The sequence below is a fragment of the Salvelinus namaycush genome, chromosome 27 (assembly GCF_016432855.1).
Source record: "Salvelinus namaycush isolate Seneca chromosome 27, SaNama_1.0, whole genome shotgun sequence".
Classification (NCBI taxonomy): domain Eukaryota; kingdom Metazoa; phylum Chordata; class Actinopteri; order Salmoniformes; family Salmonidae; genus Salvelinus; species Salvelinus namaycush.
The window spans coordinates 13128968-13154923 of NC_052333.1; the positions used below are offsets into that span (position 1 = coordinate 13128968).

Consider the following 25956-nt stretch of genomic DNA (forward strand, 5'->3'; position numbering starts at 1 on the left):
GGGTCCTGGACGAATCCAAGCGCTCCCGGGATCAGGCAACGACGCACTCAACCCGTCCAATGTGCCAAACCGTCACGAGGACCCCGGTAATGAATCCAAACCGTCCGGTTCCATGAGAAGGGCACTGCTTCCTTGCACTGCGTATAAAATAAAATAAACTAAAAAGCAAAACAGCGTTACCCACGACGAAAAGAGATGGAAGAGAAAAAGCTTTTACATTACAGAAAGGGTTGGATGGCAGACACAGGCTTTTAAATGAGTGCGGTTCTATTCTGGAAAAGGAAATTATGTATAAAAAGTTCATGTTCACGGCTCCATGCCATGTGATCAGCGGCGACCAATGGGAAGCCGAGGAGCCTCGTAAAGTTGTATTGCAATGTTGTAAATTTTCATAAACAACAACGGATTTATGACCTAGTGAGAGAGCGACAGGGGGAGAGAGGGGAAAAAACAGAGAGGGGGAGGAGGGGGCAGGTCAGAACTAGGCGCCATTTTACCGAAAGGAGGGGGAATGCAGTAATTTCCCCTTCACAATAGGCTACACACACACACAGCCTGTACAGTCTGTGTCCTCATAGTTAACATACTTTAGTCTCTTTATTAAGCAAATGTTGCATTGGTTTAATCTATTTTTTCACTTTTCATGCTAAATAGACTACGTTAGAAAGAGGCCACCGTGTTATTATGTAATAGCGTATTTTTAGGCTCAGTATTTCTTGTCATATAAAAACAAATGGCTTAAATGTTAAAATGTTAGAATAACTAAATGAACGTGAAAAGGTAAGATACAATATGTTCACTCATGCCTAATGTAGGGTAGGTAGTACCATCGATTTTGGCATGTAGGTTGTATTTCATAACATTTCGGCTAAAGATTTCATCAATGTATGGTTGGCTTACAGGAAATTCGTTACGAAGCTATTTTTCAAACTGAATGGTTTTGTTTTTATTCGATTACTATTGCATCTTACATAATGTCACAATAAGAATAGCGCAGAGGAAAAGCGGTGAGTGTCGAATGCAAAGTCTATTTACACCAGTCAAATTGCAAAACAAATGCTTATTTCTGAACATTTGACCGGTTCTCTTCTATAGCCTAGATTCAGATAAAACAAACACACAAATTCCCAACTTACAGACTTACACGTGCAAGCAGACACACTCACGTCCATAAAAATTATATTGACCCTAGGCTATAGCTAGTTAGAATAATTGAAAGCAAAAAAGGAGATGAAAGTACAATAACAACACGACGTTACAATACAGTGTTTATAAGTACTTATGCAGTGTTGACATTCAGTGAGACAGCAGTAGGCTATAGGTTTAGTCTCTGACGTAAAAGCTGAGGTAGGGTATACAAATTGGACAATTCATTTTTTTGATTGCTGTTTGGAAATCATGCAAATATCTATTCAAATCTCTACAAATCTCGACCCCAAAAGACAAGCTCTCACAACATTAGACATGATAACAGACAGCAGCGCAATATAACGATAATAAGCGACAGTTAAACATTAAAGCCATATTCACCAGTGGATTCAACATTTGCATTTATTTCGCTTTGAAATAGAGACAAAAAGAGTGCGAAAAAGGTTCCTCGAAGTCAATTGAAACTGGAGGTAAATTCTGAAGTTGCGTGAATGCAACTGTCGCCTTAGGTAGTTCTCTGTTCAGGAATGTTATTTCAGTAGTAAAATATCTAATAGTTCCCAACGATTAACATTAAATATTGTATAACATTTACAGTAGACTTGTTCTACATTCAAAGATCAAATTGAGTTGTCATTGTAATAGCGTAGAGTAAATAGGTAGTATCCGTTCCCTTTCATCTTCCTATAGCCATATGCATTTTATAGCTATAGCCAGTGTTTTCACTAGCTTGTATATATTAAATTAGTGCGTCTCAATTTCAGCCCTGCAAATCGTTTCCTCAATCAGGCTTCTAAGCTCTGAATAGCATGATCGAACAGAGTGTATCGATTCTGTGATAGTCTACATCTAGAACATTTCCTTATTGACCAATATGAACATTTATGGAGTGTTTCTAATCGCCTCCTTGTCTCCATCTCCTCTTGCAGGGGTTTCTGACGCCACACCGGTGGACTGGGAATCTCCGTACTCGGCGTCCTCGGCCTTGGACTGTCCGTCGGTTACCGGATCACTGTCATCATCCTCGTTTACGTCCTCACTGGTGGCACCGGGGGTCGAGCTCGAGGACTCGTCCTTGTGATCTTTCTTCCATTTCATCCTCCGGTTCTGGAACCAGATTTTGATTTGGCGCTCGGTCAGGCAGAGCACTTGTGCTATCTCCACGCGCCTCCGGCGGGTCAGGTACCGGTTGAAGTGGAATTCTTTCTCCAGCTCCAGTGTCTGGTACCGGGAGTAGGTCTGACGTCCACGCTTTCTGTTTGGATCTACAAGAGAAAACGATTTCAATCTGCTAGGTCCAAGAATAAAAATACTACAAATTGCTCTGCCATGCATAAGACCATGTCCTACACAAGCATGGCATATCAAATCAAATCAAATGTATTTATATAGCCCTTCTTACATCAGCTGATATCTCAAGGTGCTGTACAGAAACCCAGCCTAAAACCCCAAACAGCAAGCAATGCAGGTGTAGAAGCAAATATGTAATAACTCTGATAATATCATGATATTGATAATGACATATGTGACAATTCTGTGATCTTGCATTCATGTATTATTTCTATAGAATTTAATCAATTAATAAATAAAAACATTTTGTGTCTGTGACACAGTTTGTGTCTGTGCCATTTTTACTAAGATGTCTTTCTCAAAATGTTTTAGGACAGTCAATGATGTTTTGCCTCATGTAGCCTATATACACTTCAATAAACTTAATTTTTTTAAAGACTTCGTTCCATTAAAAATATTCCAGCTGGGATTCTAGCCTGTAGCCTATAGCTAATGCACTGCATGCCTCTCCAATTAGAAGCATGTGTTTGTCCACCACCACTAGGTCATACCCACATGGCCCTTAAGCAATTACTACTGCTAGTTTCATTGGTAGGGTATATCTTTATTAAACACTGGCTTGCCTACCAATTCCCTACTAGCCAGAAACTATACTATTAATAGGCAACCACTGCTCCAACCACTGATATTATTTACAACCACCATTAATATAGATTATATCCATGTCTACAAAAAGGTTTCTGAAACTGATGAGGATAATCACATCTGCTACCTCTATCCCATTCAAAAGGTTGAACTGCAGAGCGCACGATCACTGATTTACACTATAGCATACAGGTAACTGCCAAAATAATGGAAACACTTGAGTAAATTAGGGATATAAAGTATACTGAAAGCAGGTGCTTCCACATAGGTGTGGTTCCTGAGTTAACTAAGCAATTAACATCCCATCATGCTTAGGGTCATATATAAAAATGCTGGGTAGGCCATTATTTTGGCTACCATGGCTATGCCCTCATAGGATGACAATGCCCCATCCACAGGGCAAGTGTGTTCACTGAATGGTTTGATGAGCATGGAAACGATGTAAACCATATGCGATGGCCCTCTCATTCATCAGATCTCAACCCAATTAAACACTTATGGGAGATTCTGGAGCGTGGCTGAGACAGCATTCTTCACAACCATCAATAAAACACCAAATGATGGAATTTCTGGTGTTAGAATGGTGTTGCATTCCTCCAACAGAGTTCCAGACACTTGTAGAATCTATGCCAAGGAGCATTAAAGCTGTTCTGGCTCGTGGTGGCCCAAAGCCCTATTAAGACACTTTATGTTGGTGTTTCCTTTATTTTGGCGTTACATAGTCTGGTATTTTATTGTCACAAAGGGGAGTAGAAGCAGTAAGAAAGCAGAGGCAAAAAGCATTGCAGAAGCGAAGGGATAATACATTTATGGCCACAGAACTCATTACTTGCGTAATAAAAGTTGAACAATTCTTTCCACGAAATACCAATGGCTTCAAGTAATTAATTGCGCCATTAAGACCACGGTAAGTATCCCACGGTTTTGTAGATTCATTGACATTATAGCAGAGCTCTGCAGAAGCAGGTTGGGAAGGAAGGACTCATCTTAGACTGTACCTGATGTTTTCATCCAGGGGTACATTCGGTAGTGTTTGTCCTCTGGCGAGGTGAGGGGCCCCGGCTGGGCACAGCTGTCCCCGAACAGACGGCTCTGGTCGAAGGAGCTGCAGTGCAGACTGCGAATGTCCGGCCCCTGGCCATAACCAGGGCTAAACATCGGGTGGCTCTGGTAGATTGCATTGTTGACGTTGTAAAGTCCGGACAGGGACGGTGGGAAGGCAGGGGCTGCGGCGTTGTGAGCAGATGCGGGTCCTTCTCCATCGGGTCCAAGAGTGCATGAACCTAGGTCTGCGTTTGGGAAGAAAGAACCGCTCGCCGTATATTTGTTAAAAAGACCATCCACATAATAAGAACTCATATTTTTTTCTCTGTGATTTGTTGGGCCAGAATCTTCAGTGTCGTTTTTACGAGGTAATGTGATATATGACAGCAATACACCCTGGATTTACACCAAACCCCATTTTCCCCAGGACCAAAGAACTCACCCACGTGATCCAGCCCTGTGACCGATGTAGCCAATCACCGGCGGGGCCAGAGATTTCATTATAATGCACAGACTGCAGAGTAGGAGGGCCATTCCATTGTAACAGAGTGATGGTGAGACTCCGAATGTTCACTTTAAAATGTATGTCAAACAAAAAACTGTGGAAATTTATAAAAGTACTCATTGTGCATAGAGTTGTATGATTTATTTAACTTTGCAATCATTGTTTTTTGTTAGACATTTTAAAGTGAACAATCTGAGTCTCAGCATCACTCTGTTACCATGGAATTTCCCAGGATTAACACACACACACACACACACACACACACACACACACACACACACACACACACACACACACACACACACACACACACACACACACACACACACACACACACACCTCATAAACACTGTGGGAAGCCTATACATATGAAATGACACAAAATACAATGTCATCAAAATAAAATAAACGTATACTGTTGCATTTAGCCTTTCATAACACACCATACTACACCATACTACACCATACTACACCATAATACACCATAATACACCATAATAACACCATAATAACACCATAATACAATCGTTTTCACCACCTCATAACATCTGTAATTTATACACAACTAAGAGTATAAAACTGCATTGTGTACTCATTCAAAAGGTTTTGTTCAATTCATATAAATACATTTCTCCATGGGTAAAACTGAACTATATGACACAACAAACATCAAAACATGATAATTATATCATAGGCTACAAAGGACTGATCAATTCAAAGTTGAAACATTTTACAACAGTTTCTTTGATATTGTGGTGATTGAAATAATACCATTTACAATTGTAAAGATTTGCAGTTACCATTGTTGCGTTTCAAATAAGATAATATAAAAGTAATTGTTGCATGTAAGTATAGGCCTAAGTGAAATATTTGAGAATTATTTTGAGTGGTAACCTAATGCTAGATTAAGCAAAGTATTAACTCAAAACATCAAAGTTAGGTAAGCAAATTAAATAAGTCAATTTGAATATTTAAAACTAACAACGTTATTTGCAGAGCTACATTTAAACGTCTACTACTTCTGTATTATTTTTGCTTTCTTGGGGGTAGCTCTATGTTGAAATAATCAGATTTATATATATATATATTGAGAAAAATACCATTGAAAAAGACCATTGAAAGTATCTGTCCCTGTTAGCATAGGTCAGTAAATCCCCCAAATAATCCTCCCAAATGAGGTAAAACACACATTTAACGAGGGATAGCTATACATATTTATATGCAATAGGCCGTGGCCTAATTTGGTAACGTTTATGTAAATTATTTCGCATTCCACAATGTTATCTGGAAAAAAACACAGAAGAGACAAAAAAATAAAAATCTATATGTGGAGTTACTGAGCATATAGCTAACCCATTTAGGCTAATCTAAACACCACCAAACATATGATATTTTAGTACGCCATATCATAATATTCCAAAATTGATTAGCCTAAAGCAAATTGAAGGGCTATTGCAAATGTAGAGTAGGGCTATTGCAAAAGTAGAGTATGAACGATAAGCCTATTTGAAAAGGGCAAAATAATTTTCCAATTACTTTACGAATCATATGTACAAAACATTTGTTGAGAAAGCACTACTTATGTTTAGTATTCCTATAGGCCTAAACTAAATATGGAAATAAACACATTTTAACTATAACAGTTAGGCCTTCTAAAAGCCTGATTTCTTTCATTTGACACGCGGAACAACTACGTTTCAGGTTTTTCTGTAGCGTCAAGTAAAAGATAGGCCTACACGTGCAAATGTTTTTTGTGACAAGACTAAGGCGTACTATTTTTTTTTTTTTATGTATGTATATTATTATTAAATATTAAATACTGCCGCGGATGTGTCAACGTCTACAAGAGCTAACATCATTATAAAGACTATAATAGCAAGCAACAATTCGAATTACAATGTTATAAAACGAAAATCCAATAGGCCAAAACATGTCAAAATATGTTCATCCGAAAATAATCAGAAAGGGTAAGTGTTCAAACGAGGCCATTTTGAGCCTTGTTATAGAACATCAGCGCCATCCTCTGGCCACTACACGTAGTTGCAGGGTGGAAAAGGTGCAGTGCCCAGAGAACTGCAATCACACCCATTCCCCATTAGGGTCCAAAAACATAAATAAATCACATAATAGGAATGCGATTAATGTATGTGGCTCTCATTGCCTGCAGTTCTATTTCCACATGGAATACAGATTTTGGAGGTCCGATGATGACAATCGAGAATAGTATATCTAAAATGTTCATGTTGGTCTCATCTATACTGAGATTAGGTCTTGACTCATATAATGCTGTTGTTTTATTGCCCTTTCTGTTTTTTCAGCGCGTGAACAGAACACTAGCTACCACCAGAGAAACTGAGAGAGAACTTTCCCAGGCCAGGTACAAACAAAGGGTCGCTCGAGATGACCATGAGTCCGTTGAGCAACAGTCGGGGGAGAGGCCAATAAAGCTGATCATTTCCGCTAGGCCTTTTGTCCATGCTGCAGTCCCACAGAAAAGAGAAAAAACAAATGGGTGCCGAGTTCTGGAAACGGTCTAATTGTGTCTGGACGGCCATAAACCCATTAAAAGTGGAATGCCAGACAGTATAGCAGACCAGGCGTTTTATTGCTATGTCTCTGGCTGAGCCTTTGAAGTTTGGGGTCCATCTGCGTCCTCGAGGCCTAGCGCGTCACAACACCACTACATGGCTCCATACAACTGCAATTTCCTTGTTTTTATTTACTAAAGCTAATATATTCGTGCATTAAAATATATGTGCATGTTTGATGTGAATGATGTTGTCTGATAAAACAAGGGTGGTTCTGTGAGGATGTGGCTTTACAGTTCCAAGGTCCAGTTGTAGCCTATTTCACAAGTAGGCCTATCTATAATTTCAATTTTTATTGGCTACTCTTTGTCGATATAAATTGTTTGGTAGGCTACAGCGCAAATTTGAGGAAACTTCTCTATATTTATAATCCAACGGTTTTTGGTGGAAGCAGGCCCACATCAATAGACCTAACTCATTCTTGATACAAATGTTGAATAGAAGCTCAGATATATTGTAATCTGAATGCCGCCAAAGCTACATTTTAAATAGTAAATCTTTGAACGCTGAATACCTCGACCGCCCTGCTCATGTCGACGGTTTCAAAACATAGCGACCATTATGTGTCCAGAAGCACCAGGACTAAACTGAGCGGTGGTGTCATATCATAGCTGAAGAATACATACACTACATTATTTTAGGCATCAGCTGTCAAAGCTTTCGACATCTTTCTTGTGTTGTGTCCTCTCGCCCTGCAGCGCTTTGCACCCCATAAACGGTTATAGTGGTAATTGTCTTTTATGGCTGTATACAGCTAACAACCTCTACTGCCAAGGCGCGCGGAGCAGAGCAGCAAGCGTGCAGCGATCCGCCGGGCCTGCCTGTTTGCCCGGACTACAGACTGTTCGAACCCCACCCCCCCACACACACCGTTTTATAGTATGTGTGTGTGTGTGTATGTGTGTGTGTGTGTTGCGTGCGAGCTTGAAGAAAGGATAACGAAGTGCGCGTTCAAAATATCGAATTCCCTCACGTAAAATGAAATAAATGGGTCATTGTTATCATTTTCTAACACCCCATGAATAGTGTTTTTGCTAGTATTATTCCAATATTTTGTTTGAGAGAAAATATATGTGCAAACTAATGTTAGAATAGTCCTATACACATTACATTTGGTCAACTACAATACATCTGACTGTCAATAGCTTTAAGAATTTGATCATTTTCTGTTAGAGCATCACATTCATTTGAATTAAATCTTAGACTGAACAGTGACATGCAAATGCACAAGAAATTATAATAATTCAACGTGGCTGCATTCGCAGATATAATTTGTTTTATTCAATAAATAGTACAAATTACATTTGAGAACCAAAAATCTGAAAGTCCCCTGACCATGAGGTATTCATTAGGTAGCATACAGTGTTTCTTTTTATTTAGTCTCTCTCCTTTCTAACAAATATGTCCTCTCAAATGTTACTCCCTGAACTTCAGACATAGTTTTACTATCTATACAAGCATTCTGTCTCTTCACAACGAAAAGTCATGTTAAAATGAAATGAGGTTCTTGCAATTATTGGTAGTTGAGAGACAATATCATTGTTATGTAGCTTCTAGTAACATTATCAACAGGCCAATATGCATTTTAAAGAGGCTTTTGATGCTCATGCACCCGCTTCAAAATGCCACCATTACGTTAGCCTATCCCTCCAACTCAAATTGACCAATAGTTGAAATAACGACAACAACAAAAGATTTGAAACTAAATTCTGTTGAACCTGAAATACACATAGGCCTATATCTACAAACCAGAGAACACACACATAGCTACTCACATCCACACACAAACGAGCACAGAGAACAGGCCTATTAATAGGGTACATGCCTTACACAGATGCCCTCACAGCCGAGGCTTTAATTCATTCATTAACATCCTAATAACAATAACAAAAAATAATGCGCACTGCTAAATTGTGCAATATAAAGGTAGTTAGTTGCATCAAACCGACGAGTAGAGCCGGACATGCTTTTTACAAGACACATAACAGCTTCTGTTAGGGATAAAACAGTGAGACAACGACTATAAAAATGCAGTCCAGCAGAGAAATAGCCTTTTCACAGATATCCCCCTTATTTCGGATATTTTCTTCTCATTCAATCAATCATACCTATAAATCATCTTTTGGTCCACCATCTTTATTACATTTCTTCATCTTCATTCTGCGGTTCTGAAACCAGATTTTGACTTGTCTCTCCGTAAGGTTGAGCTGCCTTGCGACCTCGTACCTACGGTCCCGCGTGAGGTACGCGTTAAAGAGGAACTCTTTCTCCAGCTCGAGGATCTGGTGCTTGGTGTATGGACAGCGCTTTTTTCTCGTGGCACTAGCGTGGAGCCAGTTGGATACCGGGTTATCTGGAGAGAGGGGGTGTGAGACGAGACTGGTGTGAGCCCGGTGCTGCTGGCCCAGATGTAATAAAAACATATGACCCACAAGGGACGGGGCTGATAACAAAAGCTCTGGATATCAATTCTGAATGTAAAAATATAAATACGTTCCAAAGTAGCATTGCACTCCCATACTTGGCTCTTGCTCCTGTTTAAAATCTGAAACCCATATTATTAGAACACGGAAATGAGTGAGAGAACGCTAGCCTATTATCAAGTCGCTATAAATGAATGGCACGCCTAGAATGGCATATTTTCAAACACGCGCCCCCTCTACTACTCACACATTTCTATCTGCATCCCTGCAGCTTTACAGAACATAGCATGGCCAAATGTCAAAGGATGAAGCAGCACTTACTTGGATCAAGGGCCGGTTTCTCCTCGTTCAGGTCCCCGGTCTGGCCTGGTAGTGTGTCCTTGTCCACCGGGGATGCCGTCGCCACCGTTCCGTCGGCGAAATCGGACAGGAGCAGCGCCGTGTGGGATCCAGGCAGCACGCTGTCCGCTCCCGCATCCAGGCTCTCGGATTTGATCCCGTAGTGGTGACTCGTTGGTAATCCAGTCAAAGGCAAGGACCCTGACATGGGCTCCAGCAGCCAGGACTGCATGTAGCGACCCTCCACGTCGCCTGGAGCCGGGCTTCGGTGATTCCCGTACGGGTGGTGGTACACCGACGACACGGCGCCTGGAAACTGGGTCGGTACATGGCCCCAGGACGGGCTGAAGACCGGGGCTTTCGTCGGGAAGGTGCAGGGCCCAAGCTCAGTGTGATCGGTGATCGATGTGGGCTGCCTCGCGTGCTGGAGCCCCCTCGGACCGGAGGAGTATCTGGGCGCGGAGAGCGCCTCACTCTCAGGCAAGATGAGGGAGTCGACGTAGTAGCTAGTCAACGTTCCAGATGTCGACATGGCAAAAGAGACTTTCACATGTACGCACACATACACTGATACTTACAAAAACAAGCGCGACACACACACCACACACACATACACACGCACTAAACCCCACTCTCACAAAATAACAATCTGAAGAAATCAAGTAGCAACTTGGCACCACAAAGAACTACAGTCTACTAATAGTTCGGACGCAGGGCTGCCATTCGATTGGGTGATGCGCGCACGTGATCACAAAGGCTGAACAATAAATAATAAATCAATCCCTTTGACTATTAAATGATAGCGGGTCTCTTGTCTTAAAACGTGACAACGTCTAGTTTTAAAAGCAAATTATTATTATTTTATATAATTAGTACGCAATTGCTGATATAAATGTTGGGCTATGTCAAGGGAGAGGCTGAACTCCATTGAGAAAAATACCATTGAAAAATACCATTGAAAGTATCTGTCCCTGTTAGCATAGGTCAGTAAATCCCCCAAATAATCCTCCCAAATGAGGTAAAACACACATTTAACGAGGGATATCTACACATATGTTACAGGGTAATAAGTATTACCAATGATACTCACAACAAAACACACAGGGGCTGAAATTAACCAGAATAACTTCTCCATATTGGGGCTTAATAACTAAACCAAATGTCTTAAATTGCATTCTTTCTATGGCGCCAAAGAACGTAAATTATTTAGATATTCTTCCTTAAAACTAATGCTCTGGGACGCTTTCCATCCTAGTATGTAACCTCTTTCATCTCCCGTCAAAATGTTTCAACCTTTCATATTTTCATTGTCTTCGAACCAGAGAAAGTTATGACCAAACATTCCCAAAGAAAAAACATTTTACGCACACCCACTATTAAAGATAAGCACATAATGTTGTGCTATATCGTGCTATTTTGTATAGCCTATTAACATATTAGTTTGGTATTATACAACAATAATATAGTATCAGATGAAAGACTAATCGGACTAAAAGCCCGCTGATAATAATATCTGACTAGTTTCATTTGTTATTTCCTCAACATCCTATGATATTGTTTATATATCATCTACTGAAAAAAAAAAACATTATTTCAGTAAATGGAAGATTATTTTGAGCATGAAAATGGAAATTAGCATAGAATTGTATTTGTGTTTGCATAGTAGGCCTATTTACTCACAGCTATAGAACCCTAATATGTTCGTTTATTTACTGATGTCTTAAAAAAATACATTGGGAAAAAATAATGTTATTGTTCTAGGCTAATATTATATTCGTATATCCATGGACAAGAGAAAAACTTATTCTGGTTATTAAACAAAACTGAGGAATTAAACAACTATTATATTAAGCCTGCAGAAAATGTATCTCAATAGCCTAATGTTGAAGCATAAAAGCATGGCCTAGTTGTGGCATATTTAAATAATTAAGCTAAAACTAATAAACGACAATATGAAAACTCGTCGTAGAAAATAGTGTGCACATAGTAGCATGTAAATCGATACCTGGCTTCTTTTTTAAATACATTATCCTATTAAATACATTATCCTATTATTACTAGTAATGTTATTAGCCTATTATGAGAGACCACTATCATAAGAACCACTAGCACTATTACAAATACCAGCGCTATCGAGACAATTATGAAATCCGCCGTGGCTAACGAAAACAACAATGCACTATTAAGTAGAAAATTATAACAAAGATAGCAGTATGTAAACTACTAAAGCACTTAGAAGTTTAGGAGTTTCCCTACAAAAAATTGGAGATCGGCCTACGTCGTGACATTTACATGCAACTAATAGATAATAGATAGGCACTAGAAAGTTTACAAATGGGGTTGTTTATGTCATTATTCAGACACATAGATCACGTTGTAATCAAATTTGAAAGCAGAAAGCTAACACATTTTCATTCTCCAGCCACCCAAGCCATAGACTGTTCTCTTGGCTTCCGCACGGGTGCATCAATTCTGACACTAACAGGCTCCTGAACAGCTTCTATCCCCAAGCCATAAGAGTGCTAAATAGCTAACTAAATAGCTAGAAAAATGGCTACACGGACTATCTGAGTTGACCCTTGTATTTATTTTTGCAAAGTCTCTATGCACACTCACAGGGTACTACACACTCACGCACACTGACAATCCAACACACACACAAACACTCACTCCATCATTTGTTCACACACACATAATATGCACATACATTTATACTGACTCTACACACACCCGTTGACATACTATAATATACGCTGCTGCTACTTTGTTCATCATACATCCTGATGCCTAGTCACCTTACCCCTATAGGCCTGCCTACATATCTACCTCTTCCACTGCAGTATCCCTGCACATTGTAAATATGGCATTGGAACTGACTGACCCTGTATATAGTACGCGTACTTACTTTATCGTATACTTCTCATTTATTATTTTTATTTCTTGTGTGTTTTTGTTCTACCTCATGTTATTTTTAGTATTACATTGTTATTGATTGCTACATTGTTGAGGTTATAGCTTGCAAGAATGGCATTTCACTGTAATTGTGCATGTGACATTAAAACTTGAAACACGAAATATAAACCAAGACAGGAACGCTGGAAATTATAGTCAAGCCTACACTATATATGCAGTTGATTTTCAGGTGTATCTTTTCAATGGATAAGCAATACAACACAAACTAATACTTGTGGGGTAACTAATGCATGTGGGGTAATTCAAGAGCAGGTGAGAAGCTACTGAACGTGCAACCCAAGTCTGGACACAACATATGATACTATATGGACTAGTAGGAAGAGAGGAAACGCCTGCGTAACACTTTACAGACATTGTGTCGAACCTTGCCCCCCCCCCCCCCACACACACACACACACACCATAGCCTTAGAGAATGGAGATAGCTGCACACAGAATACGTGTTCTATTTATTACCATCCAATAAAACTGAAAGCTAGGCCAACACCCTACATGGCCACAGGCGGTTCACTGCTGCTAAAGAATCCACTCCAGCATATTTTCCTACTGAATGAAAAAACTGTAGGCTATGCCACACACCTATAACTGAACAGATAATATTTAATCCTCGAACGTATACCACTGTGCAGAATCAGAGAAGGCATGGATGAAAATGTGTTAGAGACATTAGAAACAAACAAAGAGGATAGTGGATAGGGAAAGGCTATGCGCACTAAAACACAGAATACACAGGCATCTTCAAAAGAAAAGACACAAGGGAAGGCAGTGGCACTTTAAGGCTGTAAACTAAATCAGGGTGTTTTTAACACGGACCCAGTTTACCGCAGGGGCTATTTACTTATTTTGCCCACAGATAACAGCTTGTCTGGCGGATCTAAATATCGCCATAAAGCCCTTCGCCTCTTTTGTGTTCGGGCTATATTGCGCAGCGGAAGCATCCGGCTCTATTGCCCACCGGCGCGCCACTGAAGTCGCTGTTGCCCACTCAACTTCCCCTTCCTCTCCAATGCAGTGGTCGTAACCGAGGCCTTGTCTGACGTCGCCGCGTCACGACTGACAGAAAACATGATTATAGCTTTACGCTAATTCCAAGTCCAACCCTCCTATAGCTGAGCTTTTAACAAGATAAATATAGGACGCAGGCATTCAGGGGCTTAATTTAACGATGAAAAATAACAAATAGAGTTTTATAAATATTACTGACGATATGTTAAGAGATATACTCGACAGCAAGTCTTTCCCAACAGGTAAAGGCAATAAGAAAGGTCCTATTTTTATTCATTTATTTATGTCACCACAAATAACACTCCCAGTACTATTCAATATTATCAAATCCAGTTAGATTGCACGTGTCCCGAATTAAGTTGACTGACGTTTCGATGTATTAAACTGGGCCAATTAAGACAGTTTCGTGTTGTAGAGGTAGAAAATAGATCCCAACAACATGAAACTACCTAAACCACTCCACAGTCCGCTCGACGCCTCAAGACGCACAGCAGCCAATGCATAACGCCACGTCTTCTTTGGTTTTCATATCGATCTCAAACACCCATGCTGTTCATAAGAGGCCTGTATTAAAAATAGCCTACAATGTTTTTACATGTTCAGTATCAAATCTTTCCGCTGGAAACCTGCTTTTTTAAACATGTGGTGTCCCGAAAACCCAAATCCAAAACAACAAATTGACTCACCCATTCATCGAAGTTATTGCGCTATTCCAATCACAAGAGAAAAGAAGATGACTTCGTCAAATTCTGTCTAAATGCAGTGTAACTTTCTACGACTGTCTCTAGCCTCCTCTCCGGCTTAATGGCTCTCTCGACTGAAGCCAGTCTTTGGGGAGAGTGAAAATCGTCATATACGAGCAAGTCATAAAACTCTACAAAAGCCGGTTGGGCTTGCAGTGTTATATGCCCATACCGCCTAGACATAATGGCTGGTGTCATATCTAAATCGTTTCCGAGAGCTACTCCATGGATCCTTAAAACATTTCTGAAGACAAAAGCCAAGCAATGTACGAGCAACCCAAAGTGCACTTACAACCTCAACTGGCCTGTACAAAATGCCTATTCTCTTTGCAGACAAAGAATTAGCGAGAAATACAGAGTTCTGAACAAGGACATCTAAAAGCATACTAATCCAGTTTATATGAACTGATAATTTATTACGTAATACACGAAAACACAACCTCATATGTACATAATGATATACACAATAAAAACAATTTCACAATGTAGACTGCTCATGTAGCCTACATTTCCCTTAGTTCGAGTCTACACAACAATATTATCCTAAAGTGGATCAAATATATGTTGTTCTATGTACACTTACAATCAGCTCATCATAATATCTACATACATTACATCGGAAGAATACATTTACAGGGCGACTCATCGTATTCCCTTACTGTGGATACATAGGCCTTACATTTTAGTGTGATCCACATTGCAAAATGCAGGAAAATATGGATTTGAATCATGTTGTTTCATGCAGTATAAATGTAAAGGAAACTCCCCACATATATGCAATATAAACGTACATCTCAATTGTGATTTATATTTGTATCTACAACAAACATATATATTTTTTAAAGTATTGGTAGGCTACAATCCTATACGACCCAAAGCAAATTCCTTCCATTGTTTTACTCAAGACACCTATCCCAACAAGTGACAGCAACAGAACCGAATCAACGAACAATTAACAAAGTAATGAAGAAAAGAGACAACCCAATAACATTCACGTTTTACCAGTAGCTTATATAAGACGATGCAAAGACTAGGTTTGTATGTAGGCCTATTAAAGATGTGCCCTTTACATCTTGCATTATAACTAAAGCTAGTTCAATACAAAGCTTATTGAAAACATTCAAAGTTATCACGAGAAACCAAAATTTGACGTGAGCTCCCGAATCCTGTTTTCCCGGGTCATTTTCTTCAGTTTCATTCTGCGATTCTGGAACCATATTTTGACCTGCCTGTCCGTCAGGTGCACGCTCCTACTGATCTCTAGGCGACGCTCGCGAGTCAGGTACATGTTGTAGAGGAACTCCTTCTCGAGCTCCAGAGTTTGGTGCTTGGTGTATGGGCAACGTTTCTTCCGTCCGCTTTTTGCTGTTAGCCAGTTGGCCGTGCATTCGCTTTCTGTGTCTCCTAAAGAAAATGGTATACATGCTTTTAGGCTATCAACTATGTATGTAAGATAGGTTGTGTGTGTATGTGTGTATGTGTGTGTGTGTGTTTTGTGCAAGTCAGTGGTTTGATATAGGCCTTTTCATAAGAACGGTTCAACGGCCTTGTGTACTGTGCTTGAACTTGAAACATTTGCTAATAATAACAAACAAAAAATCAGAAATGTATAACATTTTCTATCATTCTAGATCTACTATAATAAGAACAAATATCACCGCCCCAAAATAAAAACGGTTTTAGTAGCCTATTTGTTTATGGGAAGATATACGATTGTTAGGCCTATATTGGGCGCCAGTCAAGTCATTTTTTGTCCAAAGAAACAAACTCCTAAAATGTCAAATAAACCTGCAGTAGCCTAAGCCTAAGCAAGTAATTGCATTTATTTTTAATAATACAAGTGTTGTTTTTTTACCACAGCATTTTGACTGGTTTACTCTATTCTTCTTTCCAAACTTTAACACCCGCTTGACTTTTAGGCAGCGAATGTCTCTCAACTAAAGCATGGTGTCTCCTCTGCTAATGACAAAACATTTAGCCTTTGGGTTACGGCAAGACCATATATAATCACTAAATAAAAACAAACACTTGAATGACCTCAGAATGCAAAAGACGAAATCAGTCTCTCGGCAGGTGTTACCATATAACCTTTTTACGCATCCCCATACCTGCTTTACTATACAGCACGCAATAAAACCAACCATGGCAGAGTGAGTGACCACACCTTTTAATGACCTCAGCTCACCTTTAGGTGTTTTCGTTGGCTTCTCCTTCTCGAGCTCCTCTTCAGCTTCCTCGGGAGATGAAGGTTCCGCGTCGGAGGACGCTCGTGCTTCCTCGCCCCCCAGTGGGGCGTGCGTCTGCTGGGGCTGGGACGCGGTACCGGAAGACAGAGCCTCCTCGGTGTCTCTTCTCTTGTAAGCCGCCGTGGCTGAGCAGGCTAAGGCTGAGGACGGTGGGGGGGTCGGGGTGTGGAAGCGAGTCTGTGCAGGGGGGTGTAGGCCAAAGTGAGAATGAGAGGGGTTCGATTGGGCCCCGTGGTAAACTTTATGAGAGTGTGCGTGCATCTGAGACAAGCGGAAGTAGCCAGGCACTGGTACAGTACCCCCACCACCGCCACCGTCGGTGACTGTGCACGAGCCTGAACCTGAGCCTGTCGTGGTTAGCCTGGAGTATGTCAGGTCTTCGGCGGTTGAGGCTTTGGGGCACTTCTGCGGCTCGTAGAGACAGTATGCGCTCTCCTCCTTAATGCTCGGCGGGAACGAGCAGGGCGCGACCTGGGGACCCACAGTTTGTTGCTGGTCCATTCGGCACGACCTCTGCGCATCCATCCACATCTCCATGCCTGACATATACGCGCCTGACGCGGCAGACATCATGTTTTGGGGACCTACGTCGCTCCGCTTGCCTATACCTGGGAAGTATCCACAGTTCTGTAGCCCGTAAGACACCTCTGATGCGGCGTTATGGGGCAGACACACGCTGCTGCCCGGGTAGTAGTGTCCCCCTCCACCCTCGGTCCGGCCGCTGATCAGAGAATCCACAAAAAACGCGTTTCCTGCGGGGCTGTCCGAGCATGCCATTATTGTGGTGTATTTTGGCGAGGGGAGAAGATAGCCCTTTCTGGTTGACATTTCTTGTGCAAAACATGCTGGATATGATTAGAGGTACCCCCCTCTCCACCGTGCAGACTCTGGAGCCAATAGGAACGCTCGGATACGCAGGGCCCCTCCCCTTCCAGAGCCACGTAGCAACCGGGGCCATATCCATCATGGGTCTGAGGCAGATAAAGGAGACAGCACAGCAATCAGTGGGTATCTCTCACCTCGCTGTAATGCACCACCATAACGCCGGAGGGGCGAGGCCCTATGTGCAGAATGCAAACATTCGAAAATAAAAAAAGAGGTATATGCACGCCCGTGCAGCATACCTATCGACTATCCGTTTGGTTTGCAGCATTAAGAGAAGTTTGTCTGAACCCCTATCCGTTTGAACTGTGCTTAACATTAAATAATTATTATCAGATTATTCGTTTGCTATAGGCCCTATGTGGCTCCCTATTGCTCCCTATGCCTCTATATTTAATACATCCCATATGCATAAATCTCACAGAATAAGACAAAATGGAAACCATTTTAGTTTCAAATAAGACACAGACGCAACAACAGGCCCAATAAAGGCCTATACCTTTTCATGCGCATACATTTTCAACAATCCTCACCAATTGTAGGTGAGAACTGTATGGCAACATTAAGGTTCCCAGGTTCAAACAGGTATAGTAAACAGGGCGTAAACAAGAAAAGAAAACGACACTTTCCTTTACAGTGCTTTAATAAAAGAGATCACTGCGTGGGTCTAATTAATTGACAAGTCAATGGATTTTAGAGAAATAAAACACTGATGAAGGCAGTAATTACCAGGAACATAATAAGCTTCACGCACGGCAACTGCATTGGTGTTCAAAGGAGTTGTTGCTTTCCATCTATTTCATATATATATATAAGATATAAATATGGTGATATCAAAAGTGTATATCTGACTCAAATAGCAGCATTAGATTATTTTGGGGTGTCTGATTAATTGTAAATAATTGTACATTTAGCATCGAAGCATGATAACATAAAGCCTGCTGATGTAAATTGTGTGTGATTACCATGTGTAAAAGCGTGTTAAAGGCATTGTAAATAAAAACTATTGCAGATGTTCATTACTAGGATTTTATCAAAATATAAAAAGGTGTGCCGTGTCCTATCTGTACATGCATTATTCACACAACTCACCACACGTGCATAACATCACTGTGGGTTATAGGTATACACTTAAGGACACATTTATGTTTTGGGGGTTTCAATGACCATGTTTACGTACTTGCTCAGGTTATTCCCTTTTTCCCTTTTAGGGTTATTATAGGGACACAATTGGTATCCCTCCATTTTGTTGCGTCCATGGTGTGCTGCGCCTTCTCTCCATCCCCAGGTTGAAGTTAATATCGGACAGCTTTGACCATTACCAGGACCAGGTGGCTTGTGGCCTTCCGGCTCGGTTTTCACCCTGTGGTGTCCATCTGAAGGCCAAATGGAAATAGAATTATACATTAACATGTTAAAACAGCATGCCCATTAGATGCCCATTTCTACATCATCATATAGGTTCATAGTTGTAGGTCTAGTGTGAAATAGGCTAGTCGATGGTTAGAAATTATTTCAAATTCCACTGTCTTGAAAAATTACATCTAATATAATATGTCTCACAATTAAACATAGATGTGAAACTGGTATTAGTTTATTCAATTCTAAAGTATAAGGAATTAAAATGTTTATATGATGTATAACTGGGGTTGACTATATACCGGGGACAAATGCCGTGCGCCAACCATTTATTTGCCTGTTCTATAAAATGAACAGTGAGTAAACTTTGCATAACATTTTGTGTGAACTTAACTACCAGACACATCAGCAAAAACACCATCAGCAAAAAAATATCCTATGATCTTATGAAGTATCAGCCATTGGAAATGCAACACTCAATGTTGACATTAATTAATGCTGTGCACATGCAGCTCGGAAACGTCAGTACACACCCCACGTTCCTGTATTGACTTGTAGCCTATCAGTTATATCTCCGTGTTACAGTTATTAGCCTAATTGTGGCTACTAAATCTTCATTTCACAGCTGTCCAGCTATCATTTCCACCAAAACAGTTTACTCTGGCCAATGTCTTTGATCAACCTCATATAATGGTGGCCGGGGAGACCGTTTCGGACGGATCATGTTCGTCGCGTGTGCAGTTATGAACAATAATGCGGAGTTTTATTACATCCGGCGGAAGTATTTATTTTTCACGAGAAACAAAGGAGTAGGAGACGGGAGTCCACGCGCATGCAACAGCCATGGAGAACCCCCCTCGCCTCTTGGACTGATACCGAATCTCTCCCCCTCTGTTTAGCTTTCTATAACAGGAAGGAAAGGGACACACGTTCCTGGCGTTTCACAATCAAATACTTTCCCAATCACATAATTTATACTTTGGCACCGCCCAGAGTGTAATGCATTCTGGAAGGACACCAAAGGCAGATTGATTCCAAAAAGCCAAGCTTTGAGTGAGAGTAGTGACTTCATAGGTGATTTTTGTGATTTAAGAGGGCGTACATTAGTTCCAGGTCATCAGAAAAATCATGAATTATATATCTATATATATATATATATATATATATATATATATATATATATATATATATATATCTATATATATATATATATATATATATATATATATATATATATATATATATATATATATATATATATATTTAACACCCACTGACCGAAGATTTAATGATGAAAAACTTCAGATAAGACATTAATTCCATCTGTCCCTGATTGAGAAAGAATGCTTTCAGCCTGTAAATAACCTCGATATCTTAAAGTAGGCCTGTGTGCTGGATATTTTGGGCAGAGATTTTACAAGATATTTTGGGCCTTGCTCATAGCCTACATATAAAATACACAAGTCCAACAAAATTAGCAGAGAACACAGCATCGCACAGATGTGTTGCATTATTAGGTTACTACATTTCATATTAGCTAGGCCCTCAACAATTCTACTACCAATCATTCTCTAATACTGACCACCATATTGACATGTGCAACCTAATGGTCAAAACAGCTCAATTAAATAAATATTTAAATACAGCAGGGCATAATAAAACTGTTCAAAGAATCGATTTACAGGAAAAGCCAGTTATCTCACAGAATATGAGGCTATGCAAGGGCTTTGTTCGAGAATTTACCTGCATTTCAAGTTTCCCTCGAGAATCTTGAAGGTTTATTACGCTGGGTTCTTCTTGCAGATGAAAAGATCCTCGGCAATGACTTTGATCTCAACAGCGCCGCCCGGTGGCAGAAGGAAGGGTCTGCGAATGAGCACCAGGCCATGGCCACTACTCTGATCCAAGGAGGACAACCTGCAATGGGGGAAATGCACTCTCAAATGAAGTCGAAGCAGCCAGTGAGCAGAGGCTTTTCTTATCAATCGTCGCTCTTGTCTCCTTGGTAAGAGAGTGAATAACCTTGGGTCTCAGACGGTTTATTGCACTGCACTCCAATTGTACAAATGCTCCAGACTCTCAGACAGGTTTTATGGTCGCGTTGCTGCGGCAACGGGGAGGATGTCTAGTAATTAGGGACAGAATTCCAGCGCGCCATAAAGGATGAGCCTGGCAAGGCTAGGCCGGACTATGGCGGAGAGGCAACCATAAACTTCAGCCTCTCTCTCCCTGCGTTAATGGCCCATTTGACTGTCATATATGAACGCCATTGCGCTGCGGCTGGCACTCATAAACAGAGTCATAATAACAGCAAATATGGCGGTTCTCACTTAGGAGGATGCTGTGGAAGAAGGGGTGGTTTTAATCTTATCTGTGAGAGACAAGTCAGAAGTAGGTGAATGAAAATTAGATGCATATGGAGACTGTATTATGCGTGTTTACCACAGCGTTGTGGGTAATTGAGACAAAAATATTCAAAGTTCAAAGCCAATGAATGAACTCCATGAAACCCACTGGGCACATACATCAGTTCGTCTAGTTTTGATTTAAATTTGGTTGAGTTGTCAACAAACGTGAATTCAACGTAAAGTCAACCAACAATTTCCCAGTCATTGGATTTACTTTAAAAGTTGGGTGGGAAAAAAAATCCATTAAATGTATGACTTTTTGCAAATCCAATCCGTTTCCCACGTTGATTCAACGTAATCACATTGATTTTATTGGTTGAAATTACGTGGAAACACTGTTGATTCAACCAGTTTTTGACTATAGTGGGAAGCATGCATGTCACCCTATAAAATTGCAATGAGAAAAAGCCATTAGAAAATACAACCTCACACAAGTAAGAAATATAAGTCTAATTAATTAGTAGCCTAACATGTATGTGCATATCAACGTTTACGATAAATAAGTAATCTTGGTAGCTGATGAAATAATGGTATTAATCAATAAATCTCTCACATAAATATAGTTCACATGAATAAGGTTTCAAATTCGAGTAAATTACTCTTAAACATATTTACCAAATGTTGGATGTTTAATCTATCAATTATGAATTAACAAAACAGGTTGAACAATTCAAAATTATATTTTCTTGTCATATTTTTGCGTGTAAAATGTTTTTGTTGAGTTGTGCGTAAAAGGCCTATGCGAAGGTAAAGTGTGCGAAAATAACAGCTTTCAAAACGGTTTCGAGTCTGAGTACAATAACCCGTCACATTTGTACATTCCTTCAATAATATTTTCATTTTTTATTTGGAAATATAGGATAATACAGAATGTGTCGGACATAACAAGCAGTTGATACAAGATTATGTCCCTGACAGTATATTCAAAACGCATTTAACATTCATGTTACTTCAATGAAAAACATGAAGACCTGTGAATAATGGGAAAAATATTTCGTCCTATTTGAACAAAACCTGGATGCATATTTTCTCAATCTGGGTATCAAAAGACTGCGGCGTTGTTGCGTCCGTTACCTGTATTATCTACACGCATGTCGCAAGGCAACAATTCGACTATAGGCTGCTACAGCAATGAGGTTAAACAAGCTTATATCTGGTTCTGTCTGTATGGGGTTAACATTCTTCTCATTGTGGGTTTTCCGTGCATTAACATAAAATTCAAAGCCAAATTGGGTGTGGTAATCAAGTACACAAAATATAAACAGCCAGATTACATGTGTTGTATTGAAACTATTACAATGGTAGAATGACTTAGTCACGGCTTGGGGTCAACACAATTTAACACCGAATCCCTATAATTTTACTGATAGAGCTTTGCAGTTGTTATTCTTTAGGAAATTAGTGTCTACAAAATAAATAACCTTACAAAAAAAGACACTTTACAATCTCACCCTCCCAAGTCTCATTATTTGGTCACACCAAAGTCCTAGCCTCCATTATTAAATGCACAACATTACATATTCACTGTCACAGGAAACCTATAGTCCTACCACGTCACCACTTGTACGATCTTAAAAACCGAAAACCTAATTTACAAGAGGCTTTTTTGATGTATTTGTTTTATTCACCCCGGTCAGTCATTGGTAGATGGCTCTCCGCCTTGTGAGAAGAAAATGAAGGCGACTCTGTGTCAATAATATTAGGATACACAAGAAAGAGAACATAGTCTTGGTGAGGACAACATCCGCAGAAATAATTTTCTTTAACAAAGTCTGATGGCCAAAATGCCGTCAGTGTGTCAGTTAAATCATGCTCATTCTCAAACGGTTTGAAATCAGGAGAGATTCTGCTGCCTGTCCACGAACTTGAAATTAACAGTTGAGCATCGTGTTGCAGCTACAGCCATTGCTGTTGTTGTGTTGTTGTTGCTGACACATATGTCAGGGGAAAGAGACCACAGCGAGTCAATAAGTCTGTAAACGCATATGACAAGTCACTCCTAAAGCAGCGGGTTCGTGGTGTAATACTGTAATCTGTCTCTGTTTAATTTCTTTTCCTTCATTCTTCGGTTCTGAAACCAGATTTTCACTTGGCGGTCGGTGAGGTTCAGCATCCGAGAGAGCTGCAGTCTCTTCTCTTTGTTGATATACACACTGAAAAAGAACTCCCTCTCCAGTTCTCGGATCTGATATTTTGTATAAGGACATCTTTTTTTACGAGTCCTCTGTCCATCTAGAAGAGAAGAAAATGTCGGTCAGATAAAAAAATCGAAATATCTCAAATCATCCATGACTATGTTATAGGATTTATAGGCAAGGTTATATAGGCTTTTAGGTAGACTATAATTACGCATTGGCCAAATCAATCCAAAGAAAATATTTCCATTGACTTTCATTTCTACAGCTTAATTATGCAGTGATTTAAATTACAATATGAAACCATGAAATAGCATACGCAGTGTTCTGGATAGGAATGTACACTAATACATGATCATTGACAGTTTGCAGCATGTATGTAAGACTATAGTATGTATAGACAAAATTAAATTCATTTTTAAATAATATAAACAGTAATAACACATCAATAGATGATATTTGATCAGCGTCATGATTTCTCACATTAGGAAATAACATCATACTAGTGTAAAACACAGTCTGCCTGACTGCTTTAGGGCACGAGGTCCAATGTGCTAACCCCTAAACCAGAGGCACCACCCTCATTACACGCGAGTGCTATTCTAACCCCAAGAAACCCGTGAAATTCGGCTACATTTATGATTCAAAAGATGAATGTTCGACCAGGAGTGTTAGGGCTACCTTACAATTCACAGTCATAACTACGTGCTTTTTTTTATACTTTAGGGAATGTTTAGAAAAATCACTAGCCCTGATGTCTTTCACAGCCAATTTCAATTCAAAGCACGTGATCCTGGAGTTTATAACAAAGTTTTGTTGGGGGAAATCTACAGGCCCTATATAAACCTTATACGCTTATAAAACAGCATATAAAACATTTAACTGCAGCGCGCTAGATTGCAAACTTTCTCTCATAACCAGGGTGCTGACTTAATACGTACTGCTGCTGCTCGATTTCTCCTCATTGTTGCCGGAAGAGGACTCCGGGCTGCTGGTATCTTCGCGCGGCTCCTTCCCCTCCGTTTCCCGGCACGAGGGCGCGTGTTCTGCGGCGGAGCTTGTCTGCTTGGTTGCCGTTTTGTCCCCTGAGTAGTCGTTAGACGACGGTGTTTCTGAGGCGTTGGCGTACGCTGTGTCGAAAAACTGATCGAAGGCTTGGGGCAGCACCCCATTTCTGCCAACGTTCCCGTAGAAATTGGACACTGCACAGCCCGCGCCGGAGTGGTGGTGATACGCAGCAGCGGCGGTAGGGTTGTTCTTGGCAAACATTTCCCCCATGGTGGGCTGCGAGGACAGACAGTCCCGATGTACCATGTCCTCCGTGGTGGGGTAGAACTGGGGCAGGTTCCCCCGGTGTGACCATTTACCGGACGCGTCAATGGCGGCATAGTCCCTGAACGTCACCTCTCTCACCGGCTGGACCTGAGGCAGGTTAGAGGAGTACGAATATGTCATGGGCCGAGTAGACGGGGTCTGGGACAAAAACGAGGGTAGACCGGAGAAGTCTGCCCCCGCCGAGACGTAGTAGGTGCAACTGGGCAAATACATGTTCGAACCGACGGGGACCCGCTCGTCAAAATCCATCACTCCTTCACTCTACTACTCTATGTGGGTCATGCCTCTATAGCCGCCCTTTACATGGCTCTGGAGCGCCCTGGCTCTTGCCTCTTTGAAGCAGGTTCGCGAGGCAGAAATTTTTAGACGTAGGCTGACGTGGAGAGCAATCTCCATCCATTCCAGGGAGGCGTGGGTCACGTGACCAGCGGCAGAAATTGACAACTTTCGCGTGTATGAGAGCGTGTGTGTGCGCGCAATGAGAGAGGGTGTGTGAGTGTATGTGCGAGTCAGGAACGCGCGTACGCGAGCACGAGGAGTTATTCAGTGAATGAGTGTGAGTGTGAGTGAGGGACAGACTGCAAGTTGTCCTCAAGCTTGACATTGGTGGTTTATCGCTATGTCGGTCTAAAATTAATTCCCTTATATGCTGCAAGTCAGAGAAAAAAATATAATTGCATTGGTTGTTAAAATGTAGAGAAGTGACATATTGCTATCGAAGGATTAACCTGATTCAATATCAATTTTAAAGATGCTATGTGCATTTCGACATTTAATCTGGGGGTGCTCGTTGAATCCATGCGTCTTGTAAGCTTTATGGTATTCCTGAGGGTTTGATGTCGTCTTTGGTAAAACCTTATGCATTTGAGGCGTGCCAACACGTGTAAT

The 25956-nt window shown here is 40.7% G+C and overlaps 4 protein-coding genes across 4 annotated transcripts; all 4 read right to left on the reverse strand.

The window, feature by feature from the left end:
* Positions 1-1799: 1799 nt before the first annotated feature.
* LOC120022642 (homeobox protein Hox-A7-like) lies at positions 1800-4527 on the reverse strand. Its single transcript, XM_038966617.1, has 2 exons — positions 4083-4527; positions 1800-2414 (listed from the first exon to the last, which is right to left on the reverse strand). Exons 1-2 carry the CDS (start codon positions 4441-4443, stop codon positions 2032-2034), a joined length of 744 nt encoding a protein of 247 aa, XP_038822545.1. The 5' UTR covers positions 4444-4527; the 3' UTR covers positions 1800-2031.
* Positions 4528-9329: 4802 nt separating this feature from the next.
* On the reverse strand, positions 9330-10515 carry LOC120022817 (homeobox protein Hox-A9-like). The gene is made up of 2 exons (XM_038966819.1): positions 9966-10515; positions 9330-9574 (listed from the first exon to the last, which is right to left on the reverse strand). Exons 1-2 carry the CDS (start codon positions 10513-10515, stop codon positions 9330-9332), a joined length of 795 nt encoding a protein of 264 aa, XP_038822747.1.
* Positions 10516-15763: 5248 nt separating this feature from the next.
* Positions 15764-17777, reverse strand: LOC120022844 (homeobox protein Hox-A10-like). Its single transcript, XM_038966881.1, has 2 exons — positions 16889-17777; positions 15764-16107 (listed from the first exon to the last, which is right to left on the reverse strand). The coding sequence occupies exons 1-2, from the start codon at positions 17775-17777 to the stop codon at positions 15833-15835; spliced, it is 1164 nt and encodes a 387-aa protein (XP_038822809.1). The 3' UTR covers positions 15764-15832.
* A 5485-nt stretch (positions 17778-23262) lies between these two features.
* On the reverse strand, positions 23263-25474 carry LOC120022835 (homeobox protein Hox-A11a-like). Its single transcript, XM_038966856.1, has 2 exons — positions 24675-25474; positions 23263-23830 (listed from the first exon to the last, which is right to left on the reverse strand). The coding sequence occupies exons 1-2, from the start codon at positions 25315-25317 to the stop codon at positions 23598-23600; spliced, it is 876 nt and encodes a 291-aa protein (XP_038822784.1). The 5' UTR covers positions 25318-25474; the 3' UTR covers positions 23263-23597.
* Positions 25475-25956: the final 482 nt, after the last annotated feature.

Coding starts and splice junctions, on each gene's coding strand:
- LOC120022642 (XM_038966617.1), bottom strand. CDS start 4,443: ATGAGTTCTTATTATGTGGATGGTCTTTTTAACAAATATACGGCGAGC. Junction 2,415..4,082: donor CCCCTGGATGAAAACATCAG/GTACAGTCTAAG, acceptor TTTCTCTTGTAG/ATCCAAACAGAAAGCGTGGA.
- LOC120022817 (XM_038966819.1), bottom strand. CDS start 10,515: ATGTCGACATCTGGAACGTTGACTAGCTACTACGTCGACTCCCTCATC. Junction 9,575..9,965: donor GAAACCGGCCCTTGATCCAA/GTAAGTGCTGCT, acceptor CCCTCTCTCCAG/ATAACCCGGTATCCAACTGG.
- LOC120022844 (XM_038966881.1), bottom strand. CDS start 17,777: ATGTCAACCAGAAAGGGCTATCTTCTCCCCTCGCCAAAATACACCACA. Junction 16,108..16,888: donor GCCAACGAAAACACCTAAAG/GTGAGCTGAGGT, acceptor CATTTTCTTTAG/GAGACACAGAAAGCGAATGC.
- LOC120022835 (XM_038966856.1), bottom strand. CDS start 25,317: ATGGATTTTGACGAGCGGGTCCCCGTCGGTTCGAACATGTATTTGCCC. Junction 23,831..24,674: donor GGAGAAATCGAGCAGCAGCA/GTACGTATTAAG, acceptor CTTCTCTTCTAG/ATGGACAGAGGACTCGTAAA.